At 45.9% G+C, this 23,752-nt stretch overlaps 1 protein-coding gene across 1 annotated transcript in view; it reads right to left on the bottom strand.

The window, feature by feature from the left end:
- Positions 1 to 23,752, bottom strand: part of LOC143989072 (cytochrome P450 2C14-like) — a 90,594-nt gene that overhangs the window by 42,872 nt on the left and 23,970 nt on the right. Inside the window, exon 3 of the mRNA XM_077489083.1 lies at positions 5,126 to 5,319. Coding sequence (XP_077345209.1) covers positions 5,126 to 5,305 — 180 coding nt within the window. The 5' untranslated portion in view covers positions 5,306 to 5,319. The remainder of the gene's footprint in view (positions 1 to 5,125; positions 5,320 to 23,752) is intronic.

Raw genomic sequence — 23,752 nt, 5'->3', positions numbered from 1 at the left:
ATCCCTATTTTGTAAACGCTATAACTTTTGCGTAAACCGATCAATAATCGCTTATTGCGATTTTTTTGACCAAAAATATGTAGAAGAATATGTATCGGCCTAAACTGAGGGAAAAAAATGTTTTTTATTTTTGGGGGATATTTATTATAACAAAAAGTAAAAAAGAATGCGTTTTGATTGTCAGTTAAAGTGACGCAGTGCCAAATCGCAAAAAGTGGTCTGGTCTTTGACCAGCAAAATGGTCCGGTCTGTAAGTGGTTAACAAGTAAAACTACATTTGATTAAACTGCCTTGTTTTCTTGAAGAGTTGAGCTGTTTGTGGATGGTGCTTATTCAGTAGGTGACCATACTGGATGCACAGACTGAGGTCTAAAGGAGGTATGTTAGTGCATAAAGTGGTCCTTGAAGCACAAGTGGCACATACCGTATTTATCGGCATATAACACGCACAGGCGTATAACACGCACATTCATTTTAAGAGGGAAGTTGCAGAAAAAAAAAAAATTAAGGTTAGTGCCCATCTGCAGCCTTACCATTGCCATCAATGCAGCCTGATCAATGCCCATCTGCAGCCTCACAAGTGCCATCAATGCAGCCTCACCATTGCCATCAATGCAGGGACAGGGAGGAGGGCGGGACGAGCACCAACAGATTGCATACAATGAGAATCTCCTATGATAGACAGAACAGTGGTCCAATAGCTTCCCAGGAGATGGGACTTCCTATTACAGAGGCCACCAAGTAAACAGGAGATTCTCACTGTATGTAATCTGATGATGCTCGTCCTGCCCCCCTCCCTGTCCCCTTTGAGGCAGCTAAAATTGTAGTATTGGCATATAACACGCACCCGCTTTTTGCACCCAATTTTCATGGTGAAAAAGTGAGTGTTATACGCCAATAAATATAGTAATGTTCAGTATATGTAATGCTAAAAAAGACTATCAGATTTTGCAGGCATACATGAGGAAATGGACTTACGGTTTAACTGCTACAGAGGCGGCATGTGGCCCGTTGGTCATCAAGGTCTATGTTTTTAAAATATATGGGTCTCATGTATGCACAGGCTGTGGCTGAGGAAGAACCTCAACAAGTATACCAGAATACTTCATACAGCATTACATTTAGACTAAATATTTTTTTAATTGAGGTTTCAATTAATGCGTTTGCCCCACTTAGCTAGACAACATTTTGCAAACTCCCTGTATACAATTTCACATACATATTGTACAGTATACGTCCATTGAGCTTTTGAGACTTGCCCAGTTCAGCTTTGTTGACTACATAACACCCCCCTCCAATGTTATGGAGATAGGAGGGGGTTGGTACTCTGTAGTCATAAAACACTTCCTGTCCTAGGGTGACAACTCTGCTACTCTATACAGTACATTTAGTGAGCAATGTCATGCTAAAACTGGAATTGTGTTACTGGTAGGACCACCAGGTAAAAATGAATGAAGTCAACAAGTCAAAAAAAACTAAAAAAAAACTGCAGTAACTATATCTAAGCTACAATCTATTACATTTACATTTATTGTAATATTTAGCATTTTATGGTTTAGGTACACTTTATTAATGGAAAATCCAAGCAATGTTCTTTGTCAGTTGGATTTTACATATAAGATGCAAAAATGGATAATATCAAATACATAGGCTTAATTCATATGTCAAGCAATAAAATATTTAGTGAATTAAAGCAAATATTTAAAACAATAACAAATAATACACAGTAATGAAAAAAATAGCAAATAATACACAGTAATGATAACACTACTGCATGTCTTAGAATAATCGTGGATTAAAGCTTGTAAAAATAAGTTTCTTTTTCAGTGAAAACTAAGCAGATCATTCGAAACAGACGAGATCAGGCTAAGTTAGTTAGTCATGGCTGGCCCAGGCTGGTAAAGAGTTGAACCTGTTTTTGCAGTTTCCACATTTTTCTGGGCTCTGCCTGGGAAGAGACCCAGACAAGACCCAATACATAACCTCTAGCTACTTCATAGAGCTCTAAAGGGGACTAGAAAGCAGGTATGAGAAAGGGAACCTTGCTGAAGTTTGCAGGGACCTGTGGTCCACCATTGGAGTGCCAAAATCATCGAGATACCCAAGACTAAGAACACCTCTGCTTGAGTTCTCCCAATATTGGACTTTTCCCCCAAAAATGCCACCTCTGCAGATACCCTGGGCTAGCCACGGTTAGGTTTCATTAACAGAAGGATGTTTATGCATGTTATAATATTCTGCTGAGTGCTCAGAAAAAGTTGTTTCAACTGTTTTGAGCCTGGTCTGAAGTTTTTCAAGGGGTGCATGTTTGATCTCGGTATATTCCTATAGGACCTGGGTCTGTTAAAGCACTATGGGGTATGTGTAATTCCACTGTTAAAGTTAACTTACAAAGCAAAGAAGTGGTTACCATGGGTAACCGAAAAGAAGAATAGCTATAGCAGCCAGTCATTTGGAGTGGTACCTGGTTAGGTTGTAGGTCCATCGATGGTGAGGGGTCGGTTCTCTGACTTCGTCCCTAGCTGTCCAGTCACCAGGAGCAGACTAGCAGTACAGAGGTTTAAGACGTGATCACTTTGTTACGAGGGGGAAAGAGTTAACATAGGACACGTATGAGACCTACGCTATGTTTCGGGGAACTGCCTTAATGTTTGATTCTTCACATGACCACAGCCCCGGCCTGGTTCCAGGCATTGATGAGTGCACTCAATGCAAAATATTCCTCCATGTGCACTGGCACAGAGGCTTCACCCACAAGGCTTTGCAAGCCAGGATTTCACTGAATCCAAGGGATTGCATGTGGTTCCTCAAGGACAGAGCAGTGGCAGATCGATCTCCCACCTACAATCACCACCAATGTAAGGGGGCAATTTCCCACTGACATCCAATGTAATGGATTACTTCTACAATTAGTGTAAAGGGATCTTTTTTCTGTAGACCGTCAAAGTAAGGAGAAATTACAACTTTCGCAGTTTGTGTTTCTTTTCTTATTTTATCATTTCGTTTTATTCATTTTTTATTTGTGTTTCTTTTCTTATTTTATAATTTTGTTTTATTCATTTTTATTTGTGTTTCTATTCTTATTGTATTCTTATTTTATAATTTCGTTTTATTCATTTTTATTTGTTTAATGCAATTATTATTGCTGCACAGAGCAGGGGAGTAAGCGCTGATTTCGTGTGATGTGGTGATTTTTTACTTAAAATAAAGGCACAAACTACTTCAGATTCGATCCGGAGTGCGGCTGTCCAGAGTTTTCTTTTCTCTATCCATTGGTTTGTGCAATTAGCCTGCACCTGGGACTCCCTTTGTCTGGAAATTAAGAAGTTTTTCAGGTGGATCGGCCTGGAGCGGTGGCTTTCTCTTTTCCCTACAGAGCAGGGGAGTGTTGTAAACTAATCCGCTCTGGGTGTCAAATACCCTAGTTATGCCAATTTCTTTATTTCTGTTTAAAACCTAATGATCATGCTAATGCACTGTGACCTGTTATGTAATTTTTTGTCAAGGGTTCCCTGAGACCTCAAAATTATTTTAAGGGTTCCTCTGGAGTAAAAAAAAAAAGGTTGGGAAACACTGGCTTAGATGTTTGCATATACAGTAATGCCGCATACACATGAGCGGATTTTCCATCAGAAAAATCTTGGATGGTTTTTCTGACGGAATTCTGCTCAAGCTTGGCTTGCATAAACACGGTCACACAAAAGTTTGCTGAACTTTCGACCGTCAAGAACATGGTGACATACAACACTATGATGAGCCGAGAAAATTAAGTTCAATGCTTCTGTGCATTGCTTCTGAACCATTCTAATGTTATTTTTGTTTTGATTATTAGACACATCCGAGGGATATAGCCATTGCCTAAGATGTTTAGCGATCCATATTACAAGTGGGTTTGTTGCATTATTAGCATCGGATAGACTGTGCTTGTCTTAGGGCTATTTGCCATTACTTTCAATGGCGCATTGAGACTAAGTCTTGCATCTCAGAACGAGGCTTGGTACGCATTACTAGCTTTATTAGGCGGAGCGTCACTGAGCTGCCCGTTCCCCATTGACAACGTCAGGTATGACGAAAAGCGCCTGGGAAGGCATGCAGTGATGCCACCACGTTGTAGGAGAGGAGGACGGGCTCCTGTTTGCCGGCCGGCTTTTTATGTTGTTCTTATACGCTGTGATTTATCTACTCACATGTAAGTGTGCTACTTTTACTTTTAATAAATTGTCCCTACGATATTATGCTATGTCGGTTCCTTTCTTCTCTGTGGACCACTGAGTTCTCTATTGGGACCACGGAACAGATCACTGTCTGGGGAGTACTGTTAAGAGATGGAGTGCTGACCCACTGAAAGGAGGATATCTTTGATGTGACCTACCGACTATATACAAACGCTTCAATTTATATATTTTCTGGTAAGCGCATTCACTATATGGTGACGGGCACTTCATGCGCTTTCGGAGTGTGTTGAACCACTGGGGTGCTGCCATTTAAGAACATAAACGTTTATTATCTGGACTCACATATGAACTTTTTATGATTGGATTTTTGTTTGTATCATTTTTTATGCACTTTTTGCGATTTTTATGCACTTGAGGTGTTTCTCTGATTGTATTAATCATACATATATTAATTATTCACATATTTTAATATCTTATTTCTGGTATATAATTAATTAGAGGGTTGGCACAGCTTTTTATTTTTGTATTGTTGTTGAGTGCCATATCGCATTTATTGCTGCTGCCTATATTACATATTGTTAGTTTGTTTTTTTCACTATTTTTCCCAGCGTGGTTTATATTTTTTTCTATTTGTGCTGTTCTGAGCATGCGTCATAGTGTTTCCGAGCATGCGTAGGAATTTTGCGCGTCGGAATTGCTACAGGCTATCGGAATTTCCGATTGGAACTTTTTCTGACCGAAAAATTGAGAACATGCTCTCAATCTTTTGTTGGCTGGAATTCGGCCAGCAAAAGTACGATGGAGCATACACACGGTCGCGTTTTCCAACCAAAAGCTCTCATCTGTCTTTTGCTGGCCTAATTTCCGATCGTGTGTATGTGGCATAACTCTATACTTCTAGGTTTTTCTGGTCCTTATCCTTCAGCATATTCCTAAGATGTCATTCTTACCTCTTGAAATGATTTATACGGCTTCTTCATGTTTAGGATGTGCATATTTCCAATGATTGGTAAAGGAGTGGGTCCAGGAGGAAAGTTGGGGGTCCCTCTTTTCCATCCATAAAGGACAATGGCCAGAAATACACAGAGAATAATGGAAAGAACCATTGTAATTGGATCTGAGACATCCATTGTGTCAGCAAAGTCTGATAAAGACAGAAAAGAAATGTTGATCAGGTTACAAACCTACAAACTCATTAAACAAAGCACTGGTTTGAACTCACAGAAAACGGCTGAATACACAAATGAAATAAATATATGTGAATTGCTTTACCTGCCAATGGATTTGTAATTTGTAATAATGTAATCTGGGAACCTCTGCAGACGATGCTGCAGATAAAGTTAACCTACTTCAAAACCACATAATTCAAATAGAGTATATCATTAAGTAAACACAGAGGAGACAAGATTTCTATAGATGTATCAGTGGCCTCATGTGCTGCTAACAGTATGACCTATAAAGTAATGTGGAACTGCTGAAACCACCAAGCAAGTGTACTCCCATGCTAAGTGATCTAAATAAATAATGTGTATTAGACTGGTGAGCTGTCCCTGTAAATTAAATTAAATTGGGGTGTGGCCAAATGGACGTCTGAGCGGACGTACCTGTGGAGAGCTCCTGCCATCCTGGAGCACACCTTGGACTTTTCTTCCACAGTGGACCTGCCTTGCTTCCTCCGGGGACCCAAGACTGTCAGGGCGCCACCTGGGACCATTGGTGCGGCAATCCCTGGGTTCCAGCCACCTAAGAGATGGATCGTAGCTTCGGCCTTAGCGCGGTGAGTGGTGGCCATCTTGCTCCACCCGGCTACTGTGCCAACACTGCCTCCAGGCCTCCTACCTGTCCTGTGCCCAGCTCTCCCACTGCACGGAAATCAGTAGCCTGCAATCCTCCCTCTGCTGCTCCTGTATGCCAGCCTGAAGGATCTAGTAAGTAACAGTGGCTATCTTGCTACACCCTGTCGCCCTCCCTGTCTCCTTTGAGCCCGATCTAAGTCCCATCTACCCCCTGGAGAACCCCATGGCGGATTATGGCCCCTGGATGGAGATATTAGCAGGTATCCATCCCCATTTGTTGCACGGGTTGCAGCCACGGCCCTGGTCCCGGAGGCCACGTGTGGCGGCCATCTTGCTTCATCCTGCTGCAGTATCTGCATATGCTCTTGGTCTCCTTAACCCCTCTGCGCCTGGATCACTCCCTGCAAGAGATGCCCAGCAGGTTCAGCTGCCACCTGTAGTCCTCATTAAAAAAAACTATTCAGGGGGATGTGGTCGACCATGGATGGCTGAAGACATGTGCTGCTGAGCTTCATAACCACCTGAAGCTGACAGTCTTTCTTCCAGTCAACGTACATCTTTAAAAGGCATGTCTACACACAGCTTTCGCTCTGCTGAGTCCACAGAGTTGCAACACGGCACGATCCAGCGACACCTGCTTCGCACATCTCAGTCGGAAACCCGTACTCCCAAAGACAAGGTGGCTCCCATTCAAAACACAGGGAAGAGCAAGCCTCTTCCCCCCAGTCAGCCGGCGACAGACAGCAGTGAGGGATCAGATGATCCCAAGCCCTGCACTCTGACCCACTGGCTGTGGTATGCAGATAATTGACCCCTGTTGCCCCGCTCCCTGAAACAGGCCCTGTGGATATGACCCTTCATCCAGATCTGAGGCCTTGGTCCTCCTGTCGACCTTCTGGGTGGAGTTTGAGTCCTGTGCGGTCAAAATGGAAGCTGTACTCCACAAAGACCTCCATGCCCTCCAACAGCAGATCTCAAATACTGAGACCACAGTGTCTGCCCTAACTGACACTTAAACTGACCATGCAGCCCACATCACATCCCTTGAATGTGCCTCCAGGGATCACTTGCACTACATACGGCAACATCAATTGCATATAGAAGACGGAGAAAATAGGAGCCGCAGGAACAATTTATGGCTACAAGGAATACCAGAGGCCAGGGCTTGTATAGACTTAAAACCTCCTGTCACTGCCATCCTCAACCTAGTCCTGGGAAGAGAGGCTTCATCCCCCATTGAATTGGACTGGGTGCACAGTAGGAGGGCCGAGGAGGGATCATAGTGGCGCAATGTCCTCTGTGTGGGAACATTATTACACCCTTAAAGAAGAACTTATGCACATGGCATGGTGTTTGGGCCCAGTGGACTTTGACGGTTCTGCAATCCATCTCTGCCTGGACCTCTCTCACAATACTCTCCACATGTGTTGCATGGTCTGCCCGCTGCTAGACCAGATACGTCAAGCCGGAGAAACTTACACATGGGGTCATCTCTTCAGTATTAAGGTGGCCAAGGCTGATCATACATTTGTTATTTCTGACCTGGATCAACTCCCAGCCTTCTTCCTCTCTCTGGAACAGGACCCAATTGATATACTGAACTGGTTGGGTCCACCAGATGACCACACTAGGGTGCACGCATGTGACCCTCTCCCACAATGACATAGGCATCCGAGGTCCAGATCGCATTCTGTGGGCCCTAGAATGTGTCGGCCTACCTCACTGGAAGATTAAGGCAACTCTAGGATGTTACATAAAGCCATATCAACACTCCTCATATAACTAGCACCATTCAAGTACACTACTTACTTACTTACACACAACAGGACTTTTTGATGGACTAGGTCCGACAGTCTTCCCGATGGACTTTCGGCGAAGGTCTGACAGACTTTCTGAACGGACTTGGTCACACAAAAGCACACCAAAGTCCGACGGATTCGAACGTGATGATGTATGACCAGACTAAAATAAGGATTTTTCGACTAGACTCGAGTCCGTAGGAAAGATTTGAAACGTGTTTTATTTCTAGGTCCGTCTGACTTTTAGGTAAAAAAAGTCAGCTGGAGCCCAAACACGATCAAATTGTCCGATGGATTCCGGTCCGCCGGACCTAGTCTGCCGGAAAGTCCGATTGTGTGTACGCAGCATTAGAGTTTGTTAGGCTGCTTATTTAGGTGTCCCCCTACCTAGTTTTTGTCCTGGTATATCTCTGCTATCTTACAAGTTTCCCCTTCCATTCCCCACCCCTCTTCCTTTCTCTGCTGTCTATAGTCTGATTTTCTTTTTCTCATTCCACTATGGCCCACACAGTAATATCTCGTCCTCACCTGAAATTTTGCTCCTACAATGTAAATGGCCTCAATATTGCATCCAAAAGAGGGCAAATCCTCTACCAATTGCATGAACAACAGGTCAATGTGTTAAGTTTTTCCTTCAGATTTACCAAAACCATATAATCACTTCAGCCCCGGACCAATTGTCAGCCTAAGGACCAGAGGACTTTCTACAATTTTGCACTGCACTGCTTTAACTGGTAATTGCGCGGTCATGCAGTGTTGTACCCAAACAAAATTTGCGTCCTTTTCTTCCCACAAATAGAGCTTTCTTTTGATGGTATTTGATTGCCTCTGCGATATTTATTTTTTACGATATAAAAGGAAAAAGACTGAAATTTTTTTAAAAAAAAGATATTTTCTAATTTTTGTTATAAGAAAAATCGAATGAACTAAATTTTAGTCATACATTTAGGCCAAAATGTATTCAGCCACATGTCTTTAGTAAAAAAAAATGTCAATAAGCGTAGATTTTTTGGTTTGCGCAAAAGTTATAGCGTCTACAAACTAGAGTACATTTTCTGGAATTTACACAGCTTTTAATTTATGACTGCCTATCTAATTTCTTGAGGTGCTAAAATGGCAGGGCAGTACAAACCCCCCCCCCCCAAATGACCCCATTTTGGAAAGTAGACACCCCAAGAAAATTGCTGAGGGGCATGTTGAGCCCATTGAATATTATTATTATTTTTTTTGTCCCAAGTGATTGAATAATGACAAAAAAAAAAAAAAGTTTACAAAAAGTTGTCACTAAATGATATATTGCTCACACATGCCATAGTTATATGTGGAATTGCACCCCAAAATATATTCTGCTGCTTCTCCTGAGTACGGGGATACCACATATGTGGGACTTTTTGGTAGTCTAGCCACGTACAGGACCCCGAAAACCAATCACTGCCTTCAGGATTTTTAAGGGTGCAAATGTTTGATTTCACTCCTCACTACCTATCACAGTTTCGAAGGCCATAAAATGCCAAAATAGCAAAAACCCCCCCAAATGACCCCATATTGGAAAGTAGACACCCCAAGCTATTTACTGAGAGGCATGTTGAGTCCATGAAATATTTTATATTTTGCCTCAAGTTGCAGGAATATTAAAATTTTTATTTTATTTTTTGCACAAAGTTGTCACTAAATGATATATTGCTCACACATGCTATGGACATAAGTGAAATTACACCCCAAAATAAATTCTGCTGCTTCTCCTGAGTACGGGGATATCACATGTGGGGGACTTTTTGGGAGCCTAGCCACGTACGGGACCCCGAAAACTAAGCACTGCCTTCAGGATTTAAATATAAAACGCTACCAAAAAAACTGTTAGTGATCGCAGGGATCAGGCCTGACTCTGCGAACGCTGCAGTTATGTGTTTACTGTTTTGTAAGTGACAGTGATCAATCGATACTGCACTTGGGTGGGCTGGGCGGAGGGGCAAAACGCAGGTGCTAGCAGGTATCTGGGCTGATCCCGCTAACAATGCGTTTTTTTGGAACCCTAAACTGCTGGGGACGCTAGTATAGATCTGATCAGATATTGATCTGTTCAGATACTATACCACTACGGGAGGTGTATGCTTTGCGCGTGGGTGTTAGCGGTACTGGCACTAACCTAGCGCTGCCTGGGGCGACGCAGACCCTGACCCTAAAACCCAATTGATATCACCCGCCGGGTGATCAGGGGGTTAAACCTTTATTGGGTAATAAATGGTGGGTGCCCTGATGCTATAAAAAGCAAACTAACTAACCAGAGTCACCCGTAACACTTATACGGTGATCACTGGTGAAAGGGTTAACTAGGGGCAATCAGGGGGTTAAAATCTTTATTAGGTAGTATATGGGGGTCCCTGACGCTATATAAAAACCTGACGGGGAACCTAAATAACTAACTGGCTAACCAGCGTCACCAGTGGCACTTATACTGTGATCGCTGGTGAAAGGGTTAACTCTAGGGGCAATCAGGGGGTTAAAACCATTATTGGGTAGTATATGGGGATACCTAGCGCTATAAAAACCTGGCGGTGAACCTAAAAAAATAACTAGCTACCCAGCGGCACCAGTGACACTAATGTAGCGATCAGAAAAATGATTGCTTAGTGACACTGGCAAAAGGGGGTGAAAGGGTTAACTAGGGGCAATCAGGGGGTTAAAACCATTATTGGGTAGTATATGGGGGTACCTAGCACTATAAAAACCTGGCGGTGAACCTAAAAAAATAACTAGCTACCTAGCGGCACCAGTGACACTAATGCAGCAATCAGAAAAACGATCGCTTAGTGACACAAAAGGGGGTGAAAGGGTTAACTCTAGGGGCAATCAAGGGGTTAAACCTTTATGGGGGGTAGGGGGCTACCCTGGACCTAACACTAACTGCCCTGACAATTTTTACTGTGACAACTGACACTAAATGCAGTGATTAGTAAATAAATGATCACAGCAATCAGTGACACTGTGACTGGGAGGGCGGGGGGTGATCGGGGGGTGATCAGTGGGGTGATCGGGGGGGGTGACCGGGGGGGGGGGGGATTTGTGTACCTATGTGTACCTACATGTCAGTGTAGTGTTGGTGCACTTACTATTGTGTTCTCCTCGCAGTCCGGTCAAAAAGACCGCTCCGAGGAGAATGACATCACTTCCTCCCTGGCTGTGTTTACACTACACAGGCGGGGAAGCTTCTCATTCGCCAGGAGCGATCGAGAGGGGATGGCCAGAAACCAACGGCCATCCCTTCATCCCGGATCACTCCTAAAGCGAAACGGACCGCCGCAGCCAGCGGGAGGGGGTCCGATCGGACCCCCCACCCACTGGAAGGCAAGCACGTACATGTACGTGCTTGTGCCTGTCGGTGCCATTCTACCGACGTACATTGCCATACGGCGGTCCTTAAGTGGATAATATGAGGTCAAACTGATAGTGTGTATGGCGCTAGGAAACTCATTTCCACACAAATTCTAGCCCTTCCTGCTCCAATAGGTACTTTAACAGATGGTTCCACAGTAGAAACCCTTCTCAGAAAACTAAAGGCATTTCTGTTGCCTTCCACAAAACGCTTCCGATTGAGCTGATAGACCAGCTTTCAGATCCTCAGGGAAGATATGTGTTTGGGAAGTTCTCTTTATGGGGTACAAAATTCACTATCGCCAACCTCTACCAACCAAATACTAATCAAATATCATCTGCTCTGCGGTACATGAGGATCTTGTCGGACTTTGCAGAAGGTAAACTAATCTTAGGCGGGGATTTTAATGCCCCCGTGGATCCACCCCTAGATTCATCAACCTCTCACTCATCCATCTCCTTTACTAAGCTGAGGGCATTCAAACAGACTATTTACGACCTCCATCTAATTGACATTTGGCAAGTTCTGTTTCCGAAAATTCCCAACTATACTAATTTTTCACAGGTCTATCGCTCTTAGTCCTTGTACACACGGTCGGACATTCTGACAACCAAATCCGTTGGATTTTGTCCAACGGATTTTGTCCGACAGATTTTGTCCGAAACTGTTGCATACACACGGTCTGACAAAGTTGTCGGAAAATCCGATTGTACATAACGTGATGACGTTATTTTGTTACGACAGGACTACGTTCAGGCTAGTAGCCAATAGCTTTGGTCTAGGAAATTGATCTGAGCATGCGTGGCACTTTGTCCGTCAGAGTAGGCTAAACATGATCGGAGTATGTCCGATTGGAGCATTTTGTCGGAAAATTTTACCGGCAAGTTGGAAAAGTTGGTCCGTCAGATATTCCGACGGAAACAGTCCGATGAAGACCACACACAGTCGGAATATCCGACAAAACGGTACGATAGGACACATTCCGTCGGAATCTCCGACCGTGTGTACAAGGGCTTACAGTTGTATCGACTATTTTCTTATTGATCATAGCTGTTTGGATTGGTCACCCGAATGCAAGATAGACTCTATGGTTTGGTCTGACCACTCACCTATCTATCTGACACTATCGCTCCCTTCCACTCTGGTGGGGGAATGGACGTGGAGGCTGAATGAGTCCCTTCTCACGAAACCTGACTGTTTCCACAAAGTTTCGGAAACCATTTCTAACTTCTTAGCAGATCATGCCTCGGACTATACCCCACTACCCTAAAGCCGCGTACACACGGGCGGACTGTATGGCCTACTTAGTCCGTCATACAATCCGACAGACAGTCCGTCATACTTTCGAATGAACGGACTTGACCACACACACCACTTTTTGAGCGGACTAATACGGCGTACTAAGTCCACCATACTATCCGCCCTACTTTTGAAATGAACGGACTCGCCCACACACGTGGAGGAAAGTCCGCTCATTTCGCGCGGCCCCCCCACCCCAAAGCACCTTGTCCCCATGTTGATGAGGACAAGGGCCTCTTCCCGACAACCCTGGCCGATGGTCGTCTGGGTCTGCGGGCGGGGGGCTTATCGGAATCTGGGAGCCCCCTTTAATAAGGGGGCCCCCGGATACCGGCCCCCCACCCTATGTGAATGAGTATGGGGTACAATGTACCCCTACCCATTCACCTGTAAAATAAAAGTACAAAAAAAACCACAACACACGAGATAAAATACTTTATTGCACAGCTCTGGGGGTCTTCCGTCTTCGGGGGTCTTCTCGCCGGACTCCTCCGCTATCTTCTTGTAGCTCTTTTGCTAGCGGAGGAGTCCGGCTTTCTTCCTCGCCGCCGGCCTCTTCTCCCGACTTCGGGGGTCTTGTCCCCCTCTTTGGTTCTTTTGCCGGGCCACCGCGCCTTCTTATAGCTCTTTTACAGGCAGTGGCCCGGTCTTCTGTCGCCGCCGCCGCCGCCGCCTTCCGTTCTTCTTCTTCTTCTTCTTCTTCTTCTTCTCCAGGAGATGTTGCCTCGACGATCTCTCCGGCCGGAATGCCAGGGACGCACTGCGCGGCCACTTATATAGGGACAATGGGCGGTGTCACATGGCTTTATGTCACATGGGTTGGTCACATGGGTTGATGTCACATGGGGACTATGACATCGTAAGGGGGCGGGGTCACCATGTGACACCAACCCATGTGACATAAAGCCATGTGACACCGCCCCTTGTCCCTATATAAGTGGCCGCGCAGTGCGTCCCTGGCATTCCGGCCGGAGAGATCGTCGAGGCAACATCTCCTGGAGAAGAAGAAGAAGAAGAAGAAGAAGGAGAAGAACGGAAGGCGGCGGCGGCGGCGACAGAAGACCGGGCCACCGCCTGTAAAAGAGCTATAAGAAGGCGCGGTGGCCTGGCAGAAGAACCGAAGAGGGGGACAAGACCCCCGAAGTCGGGAGAAGAGGCCGGCGGCGAGGAAGAAAGCCGGACTCCTCCGCTAGCAAAAGAGCTACAAGAAGATAGCGGAGGAGTCCGGCGAGAAGACCCCCGAAGACAGAAGACCCCCGGAGCTGTGCAATAAAGTATTTTATCTCGTGTGTTGTGTTTTTTTTGTACTTTTATTTTACAGGTAAATGGGTAGGGGTACATTGTACCCCATACTCATTCACACAGGGTGGGGGGCCGGTATCCGGGGGCCCCCTTATTAAAGGGGGCTTCCGGATTCCAATAAGCCCCCCGCCCGCAGACCCCGACAACCAACGGCCAGGGTTGTCGGGAAGAGGCCCTTGTCCTCATCAACATGGGGACAAGGTGCTTTGGGGTGGGGGGGCCGCGCGGCCCCCCCTTCCCCAAGGCACCCCCCATGTTGAGGGCACGCAGCCTGGTCAGGTTTAGGAGGGGGGGCGCTCGCTCGCCCCCCTTTCCTGGCCGGCCGGGTAGCGTGCTCGGACAAGGGTCTGTTGTGGACTTGGGGGGGACCCCCCCGCCGATTTTTTTCGGCGTTGGGGTTCCCCTTTAAGTCCATACCAGGCGGAGGGGCCAGCGACGTCTCCTTCGCGGGCCCCGCCTACCTGGATACCCGCTCTAAATGAGCAGACTTTTCTCCGGGCGGGAAAAGTCCGCTCATTTCAAAAGTACGGCGGACTGGCATAAACACGGGCGGATTGTCCGCCGAAATGCGAGTACGACGGACAGTATTTCGAAAAATCCGAAATACTTAGTACGCCGGACTGCACGCTGAAAAAGTCAGCTGAAGCCCACACACGAGCGGACTGTCCGCTGAAATGTGTTTCGGTGGACTAAGTAGGCCATACAGTCCGCCCGTGTGTACGCGGCATTACAGTGGGAGGACTTAAAGCTGTCCTGCGAGGAATCTTTTTTCAAATTGGGTCCCGCTTGAAAAAGGTATGATCAGCCACAATAACGTCAGCAATGCAAAAGCTTTGAGATCTTGAAACCCAACATAAATGAGCCCTAACTGTGGTGACCCTTACGGAGGTCTCAACGGCTCAATACAAATTCAAGGAATTGTATGAGGCCTCAGCTCGTACCTATGTGGACAGACTTGCCTTACATCAGTACTGATTCCAAGATAAATGCTGTAGACCTTTGGCTTGCTCCCTCCACCCAAACACGTCTTCCACATTTATACCCCATATTCATGCCCCATCTAGGGAAATGATCAGTGAGCCCTCTAAGATATCACAAACATTCTGAGATTTCTACCAAACACTGTATAATCTACCGCCTGGCATCTCTTCTAGTCCCTTCCTTACCCCTGAGACTGATAGATAGTCTTATATTGAGGAAACCGTGCTCCCTACATTGGATGGCAATACTGTAGAATAGCTGGAGCAGGTAATTACAGCAGACAAAGTCGTAGAAGCCATCTGGTAAAAGTCCAGATCCTGATGGTTTCACTCCTAAATTCTATAAAATATTTGCTCCCCTACTGACCCCCTTAGCTAAGATATTCAATTCCTTATCGGAAGGCTTTGCGTTTCCGCCACAAATGCTTGAAGTCCACATTGCCATTATCCCAAAACCAGATACAGACTCAACTTTGTGCACTAATTACAGGCCCATATCATTAATTGGAGTAAACTTAAAAATATATGCCAAAATTCTAGCCAATAGATTGCAGCCGCTGCTCCCCCGCTTCATACACCTGGATCAGGTAAGTTTTGTAATGGTCCCGAGGCAAGGGGCAAACATCCTGAAAACCCTGCTTCTTACTGAATATGCTGGCACCTATGATGTCCCTCTATGCCTTTTGATGGTCAATGCGGAAAAAGCATTTTATCATGTTGACTGGCAATTCCTCCAGATGTTTTTGGTGCAGATAGGTCTGGGCCTCAATATGCTATCCTGAATGATGTCTCTCTACCACTTTCCTTCCACTAGAATTCGGGTGAATGGCTCATTGTCCCCCATATTTTCTATACACAATGGGACACGACAAGGCTGTCCTCTATCTCCCCTCCTTGTCCTTGTCATGGAACACCTGGAAATTGCTTTGCACAATAACCCCAACATCTCAGGTGTATCAGTAGGGCCCACTCATTCCAAACTGGATCTCTTTGCAGATGACCTGCTAATGTTTGTGACCCAACCCCATCTATCCTTACTACATATAATGCAGGAATTCACAATGTTTAGGAAGCTGAGCAACTTCAAAGTGAATCATACTAAGTCAGAAATCCTGACTATCTCACTGTCCCAGGAGGTCCTCTGCCAAGTCTCCACTAAGTTTTCCCTTTAAAACAGGTTCCACTTCCATCTGTTACCTCAGAATCCAAATACCCACAGAAGGGTCCCAATTGTTCTCCATGAACTTCGCTCCCCTTCTGCTTAGAACCAACACGGATATCTCAAACTACACAAAAAAACGTCTATCATGGCTAGGCAGGGTGAATGCTCTAAAAATGGATGTTCTCCCTCGGTTTCTATATTTGTTCCAGACATTTCTGATTTCCATACCCTCCTTGTACTTTAAGAAGTTCTGCCAACTTTTTTCCTCCATTATCTGGAGGGGGGCTCAGCCTCATATATGCTATGAAACTCTATTGCGCCTCAAGATACGTGGGGGAGCTTGAGCTCCAGATGCCCCTCTATATACTATAGAGCAGCAGTACTCACGTGTATACTTGACTGGTTCCACCATTCCTCCACCTAATTATGGGTACAAATAGAGAGCCATCTCAATTCAATAGATCTCTGCGCTTTGCTGTGGAGGCCTGCTGAATTCCTAAAGGGAGGGATACCCCTTGGCAATCTCACCCAACAAACTATACAAATATGGACCCGAATTAATTCCTCCAAGACCTTATCTCCACTAAAGGAACCCATGGCGCCTCTGTTTGGGACTCCAGCTTTTGGACCTTGGTGTAAGGAGGACCACAGACGACTTGACCAAGTCCTCGTTTAGACTCTTCTCTGATTAAAGACATTCCCTCCAGCCCATCTCCTCATACTTTGACACATTGGCTGCAGAGGCAACAAGTGATGGCAACAAGTGATATCTTACATTCGTACCTTCCCATCCTTGCCTGATATACTAACTGATTTAATAGACTTGAAGAACATACTGCTTCAGGCCACCCCCCTACGCATGTGGTCTCTCAACTCTACTCTCTCATACATATGGTTTCTAATCCCAACCTCCCCCCCCCCCCCATACACAGAGGCTTGGAGGGTAGATTTTGGTCACTCCATTTCATCTGTCGAATGGCAAAAGTGCTTCATTCTGACTCACAATATATCCTTAGCCTCCAAAGCTCAAGAAAAGGGGTTCAAGTTGTTGACCCATTGGTACAGATGCCCCTCAACTTTACACTGGATAAACCGGGAACTCCTGGATACCTGCTGGCATTGCTTGTCATCCAAGGGAACTTTACTCCACATTTTGCGGGAATACCCCACTGTGTGGAGGTTCTGGTAAAAGATCCCCGACCTGTACCGCAGACTCATGGCAACCTCAAGTACACCCTCTCCTAGGTAGTTCTGCTAATTATGCTCCCTGGACCAATCAAATCGGTCAAAAAAGACGTTCTGCATCACTTTCTGGCAGTAGCTAGAACGGTTCTGCCCAGACACTGGAAATCGATGAGCATGCCTACCCTAGGGGATTGGGCAATTGAAGTGGGCTGAATCAATAGCTTGGAATGAATGTTGTTTCGGGAATCAGGTAAAGAGGAGCATTTCTCCGAGACCTGGACCTCATGGTCTATGTTTTGGTATTCCTCAGAATTTATTCCATGGGCTGCAAAGGACTCTACCAATGCAACTGTCTAGCCTAAGTGGAATGTCTCCCTCTTAATATTTACTTACCATACTGTCTTGACTCTGTATTTTCACCTTCATTCTCCCTCTTTTCTTTATATGTTGCAGTGTTACACGACCACCCAAACCATAATCTCTAGTCTCGTCAGCTGGGGAATTTGTGACCCACATAGAGTTTCCCTCTACGAGAAATTGTGTTTAGCATGATAATAAAAGCCTTAGCATAGTTGTAATGTGTGTGGCACCGCTCGTTGAGTGGATAGTGGTGCTCAATGACCCATAATATGTTATGATAGATGATATAGGTATACAGGCTTATCTACCAAATTAACTCGGTTGAAACTAACAGACTCTCTATACCCTGAGACGTTATGGTACTAGTATTGAAATTACGTCTGTTTCTATCTATGTGTTATTGAACGATGTATTTGTATACTGTACACCCCTCCTTTCTCAATAAAATAAGATTGAACTAAAGGAAATTAAATGAATGAGTGCTGTGTGTGCTACATATATACAGCTCCCTCCTACTCAAAAATATATAAACAGTAAAGCTTATATATTAAACAACAGCATGTTCTAGTACCAAAATATTCCAAAGTGTCCTCTGGACTATCAGTAAGTGTAGTGCCTGCTCACACCCTGAGGAAGTCACATGACCAGTGACACAACGCATCAGCGGAGCCGTTGAAGTCACTTTTGGTTTGGACACAAAACCGGAAGCGCGACGAGAGCCTGTTGATTTAGAGATACACTGCTCAAAGGTTTTTATACTTACCGTATTTATCGGCGTATAACAGGAACAGGCATATAACGCGCACATTCATTTTAAGAGGGAAGTTTCATGGAAATAAAATTTAAATAAGGAACTTTGAAGCAAAATAAGGCTCAGTGTCCATCTGCAGCCTCACCATTGTCATCAATGCAGCCTGATCAATGCCCATCTGCAGCCTCACAAGTGCCATCAATGCAGCCTCACCATTGCCATCAATGCAGCAGCATCACCATTGCCATCAGTGCAGCCTGATCGATGCCCATCTGCAGCCTAGGGAGGGGAAGGGATGACAGATTGCATACAGTAAGAATCTCCTATTATAGACAGAACAGTGGTCCAATGGCGGCCCAGGAGATGGTACTGCCTATTACAGAGACTGCAAGTAAACAGGAGATTCTCACTATGTAATCTGACGGAGCTTGTCCCGCCCGCCTCACTGTCCCCTCTGAAGCAGCTAAAATTTAAGTATTGGCGTATAACACGCACACTCTATTTGCACCCAATTTACACAGTGAAAAACTGAGTGTTATACACCAATAAATACAGAATGTGGGTGAAGTTTAACTATAAATAAATGGTGGAAAACTTCTTAATGTCTTGTACAATGAGGTTTTTCTTATTCTAGGTTTGAGTCAAGCTGTGAGTGGAGACAGCAAAGCCCGGTCTCTTAAAGGGGGATTTCTATAGAGCCATGAGTTTCAACAGTCCTTTACAAAATAAATGAAGACAGTGTTTTCAGGTGGAAGTGGTATAGGCTTCCCTGAGAGAATTACTTTTCAAGAATCATATAAAGGTGAACCCAGTAGGATAAACAGTACATGGACAAACTAGAATAGGGAGTTTCAGAGGATGGGAGAGATTCTGGAGAAGTCTTGGAGGTGCAACACTCACCATTTTATTCTGTAGGACCTTTGCTTTAAAAAAAAATATATAATGTTTGGGGTTCAAAGTCATTTTCTAGCCAAAAAAAAATATTTTTTCATGTAAACAAAAAGTGTCAGAGAGAGCTTTGTCTTCAAGTGGTTAGAAGAGTGGGTGATGTGTGACATAAGCTTCTAATATTGTGCATAAAATGCCAGGACAGTTCAACCCCCTCAAATGACCCCTTTTTGGAAAGTAGACACCCCAAGCTATTTATTGAGAGCTATTTTGCTACAAGTTTGGGGGAAAATTACAAAGGTTTTTTTTTTTTTGTTACACAAAGTTGTCACTAAATTATTATTATTATTATTATTATACAGGATTTATATAGCGCAGACGGTTTATGTAGCACTTTACAACATTGGGGCAGACAGAACAATTACAATACAATTCAATACAGGGGGAATCAGAGAGCCCTGCTCGTTAGAGCTTACAATCTAGGAGGGAGGGTCAGGTTATACAAATGGGTAATAGCTGTGGGGGATGAGCTCATGGAGAAAATAGTGCAGTTGTTAGATGGAGGCAGGATAGGCTTCTCTGAAGAGGAAAGTTTTCAGGGATCGCCTAAAAGTGGACAAATTTGGAGACAGTCTGACAGATTGGGGTAGGGAATTCCAGAGGATGGGTGAGGCTCGGAAGAAGTCCTGGAGGTGGATATGGGAGGAGGTGATGAGGGAGCTAGAGAGCAGGAGGTCTTGGGAGGAACGAAGAGGGCGATTAGATTGGTATTTTGAGACTAGGCTAGTGATGGTGATGTTTGAGCAATTATATATTGCTCAAACATGCCATGGGCCATGTGGAATTACACCCCAAAATACATTGTGCTGCTTCTCCTGAGTACAGGGATGCCACATGTGTGAGACTTTTTGCAGCTCTCGTTTCTTTTTTCAATTTTAAAAACTTTGTGCCAAAAAGCGAGATCTGAAAAATACTTAGCATGCCTCTCAGAAAATAACTTAGGGTGTCTAGTTTCCAAAATCGGGTCATTTGGGGTGGGGGTTGTGCTATCTGGGCATTTCATGCCCTCCGAAACTGTGATAGGTAGTGAGGAGTGAAATAAAAAATGTACGCCCTTATTAATCCTGAAGGTGGTGATTTAATTTTGAGATCCTGTACGTGGCTAGACTCCTAAAAAGTCTGACACATGTGGTATCCCCGTACTCAGGAGAAGCAACAGAATGTATTTTGGGGTGTAATTCCACATATAACCATGGAATGTGTGAGCAATATATCATTTAGTGACAACTTTGTGTTTTTTTTTTTTTTTTTTTAATTTTTCAATTACTTGTGACAAAAAAAAACATTCAATGGGCTCAAAATGTATCTCAGCAATTACCTTGGGGTGTCTACTTTCCATAATGGGGTCATTTGGGGGGGGGGGTTGTAATGCTCTACCATTTTAGCATCTCAAGAAATGAGATAGGCAGTCATAAACTAAAAGCTGTGTAAATTCCAGAAAATGTACCCTAGTTTGTAGACGCTATAACTTTTGCACAAACCAATAAATATACACCTATTGACATTTTTTACCAAAGACATGTGGCTGAAGACATTTTGGCCGAAATGTATGACTAAACTCTATTATATTTTTTTTTTATAACAAAATTAGATAATATAATTTTTTTCAAAATGTTCGGTCTTTTTTCCGTTTATATAGCAAAATAAATAAATCGCAGAGGCAATCAAATACCATCAAAAGAAAGCTCTATTTGTGAGAAAAAAAGGACACAAACTTCTGTTTGGGTACAACATTGCATGACCGCGCAATTACCAGTTAAAATAGCGCAGAGCCAAATTGTAAAAAGTGCTCTGGTGAGAAGCCAAATCTTCCAGGGCTGAAGTGGTTAATGATTACATTCATTAAGAAACTCACAGTAACACTTTTTTTTCAAATGTAATTGCAAGGTCAATAAAGACATGAGTGAACGAGTTTGGGGTGGAAGAACTTGATTGGCCTGACCTCAACTCGATAGAAGACCTTTGGAATGAATTTGAGCGGAGATTGCCAGCCAGGCTTTTTTGTCCAACATTAGTGCCTGACCTCACAAATGCGCTTCTGGAAGAATGGTCAAACATTCCCATAGACACACTCCTAAACCTTGTGGACAGCCTTCCCAGAAGAGTTTAAGCTGTTATAGCTGCAAAGAGTGGGCCAACTCAATATTGAACCCTACGGACTGCATGCCATTAAAATTCATGGGCATGTAAAGGCAGGTGTCCCAATACTTTTGGCAATATAGTATACTTTGCAGGGAGTTTAATAAACTTTGAAACAGTTTCCTACCATTTGTTGCTCTAAAGAAATATCTGTTCCCCCAGGCTAATTACAGACTCTCAACTGGTTTCAACAATCAACTGGTGCACTCTAAGGCCGCGTACACACGCGCGGACTGTTTGCCCAACCTTGTTCGTCAAACAGTTTCAGCAAACAGTCCGCTCAAAATTTGCATGAGCGGACTTGCCCACACACGAGCGGACTGTTTCAGCAAACTGTTTGCCAAACAGTTCGCTCAACTTTTGAAATGAACGGACTCGCCCACGTAAGGCGGAGGCAAATCCGCCCATTTCGAGCGCGTGTACAGGTAGGCGGGGCCCGCGAAGGAGACGTCACGGGCTCCGCCGCCTGGAATGGGCTTAAAGGGGAACCCCAACGCCGAAAAAAATCGGCGTGGGGGTTCCCCCAAAGTCCACACCAGACCCTTGTCCGAGCACGCTACCCGGCCGGCCAGGAAAGGGGGGCGAGCGAGCGCGCCCCCCCCCCTCCTGAGCCGTACCAGGCCGCGTGCCCTCAACATGGGGGGGTGCCTTGGGGAAGGGGGGGCCGCGCGGCCCCCCCACCCCAAAGCACCTTGTCCCCATGTTGATGAGGACAAGGGCCTCTTCCCGACAACCCTGGCCGTTGGTTGTCGGGGTCTGCGGGCGGGGGGCTTATCGGAATCCGGGAGCCCCCTTTAAGAAGGGGGCCCCCGGATACCGGCCCCCCACCCTATGTGAATGAGTATGGGGTACAATGTACCCCTACCCATTCACCTGTGAAATAAAGTACAAAAAAAAACACAACACAGGGGAAAAAATATTTTATTGCACAGCTCCGGGGGTCTTCCGTCTTCGGGGGTCTTCTCGCCGGACTCCTCCGCTATGTGTGTGTAGCTCTTTTACTAGCGGAGGAGTCCGGCTTTCTTCCTCCCCGCCGCCGGCCTCTTCTCCCGACTTCGGGGGTCTTGTCCCCCTCTTCGGTTCTTCTGCCGGGCCACCGCGCCTTCTTGTAGCTCTTTTACAGGCGGTGGCCCGGTCTTCTGTCGCCGCTGCCTTCCGTTCTTCTGTCGCCGCCTTCGGTTCTTCTGCCGGGCCACCGCGCCTTCTTGTAGCTCTTTTACAGGCGGTGGCCCGGTCTTCTGTCGCCGCTGTCGTCGCCGCCGCCGCCGCCTTCCCTTCATGTTCTTCTTCTTCTTCTTCTTCTTGTTCTTCTTCTTCTTCCCCAGGAGATGTTGACTCGACGAGCTCTCCGGCCGGAATGCCAGGGACACGCTGTGCGGTCACTTATATAGTGACAATGGGGCGGTGTCACATGGTATATGTCACATGGGTTGGTCACATGGGTTGATGTCACATGGGGACTATGACATCGTAAGGGGGCGGGGTCACCATGTGACCAACCCATGTGACATATACCATGTGACACCGCCCCATTGTCACTATATAAGTGACCGCACAGCGCGGCTCTGGCATTCCGGCCGGAGAGAGCGACGTGTCAACATCTCCTGGGGAAGAAGAAGAAGAACAAGAAGAACAAGAACGGAAGGCGGCGGCGGCGGCGACGACAGCGGCGACAGAAGACCGGGCCACCGCCTGTAAAAGAGCTACAAGAAGGCGCGGTGGCCCGGCAGAAGAACCGAAGGCGGCGACAGAAGAACGGAAGGCGGCGGCGACAGAAGACCGGGCCACCGCCTGTAAAAGAGCTACAAGAAGGCGCGGTGGCCCGGCAGAAGAACCGAAGAGGGGGACAAGACCCCCGAAGTCGGGAGAAGAGGCCGGCGGCGGGGAGGAAGAAAGCCGGACTCCTCCGCTAGTAAAAGAGCTACACACACATAGCGGAGGAGTCCGGCGAGAAGACCCCCGAAGACGGAAGACCCCCGGAGCTGTGCAATAAAATATTTTTTCCCCTGTGTTGTGTTTTTTTTTGTACTTTATTTCACAGGTGAATGGGTAGGGGTACATTGTACCCCATACTCATTCACATAGGGTGGGGGGCCGGTATCCGGGGGCCCCCTTCTTAAAGGGGGCTCCCGGATTCCGATAAGCCCCCCGCCCGCAGACCCCGACAACCAACGGCCAGGGTTGTCGGGAAGAGGCCCTTGTCCTCATCAACATGGGGACAAGGTGCTTTGGGGTGGGGGGGCCGCACGGCCCCCCCTTCCCCAAGGCACCCCCCCATGTTGAGGGCACGCGGCCTGGTACGGCTCAGGAGGGGGGGGGCGCGCTCGCTCGCCCCCCTTTCCTGGCCGGCCGGGTAGCGTGCTCGGACAAGGGTCTGGTGTGGACTTTGGGGGAACCCCACGCCGATTTTTTTCGGCGTTGGGGTTCCCCTTTAAGCCCATTCCAGGCGGCGGAGCCCGCGGTGTCTCCTTCGCGGGCCCCGC

Source organism: Lithobates pipiens, unplaced genomic scaffold (genome assembly GCF_037356315.1).
Source record: "Lithobates pipiens isolate NorthernLeopardFrog02 unplaced genomic scaffold, aLitPip1_a1.2 Scaffold_18, whole genome shotgun sequence".
In the NCBI taxonomy this organism is placed as follows: Eukaryota; Metazoa; Chordata; class Amphibia; order Anura; family Ranidae; genus Lithobates; species Lithobates pipiens.
Note: the sequence above shows the minus strand (reverse complement) of the source record. Positions and strands in the feature narration are given on the sequence as shown.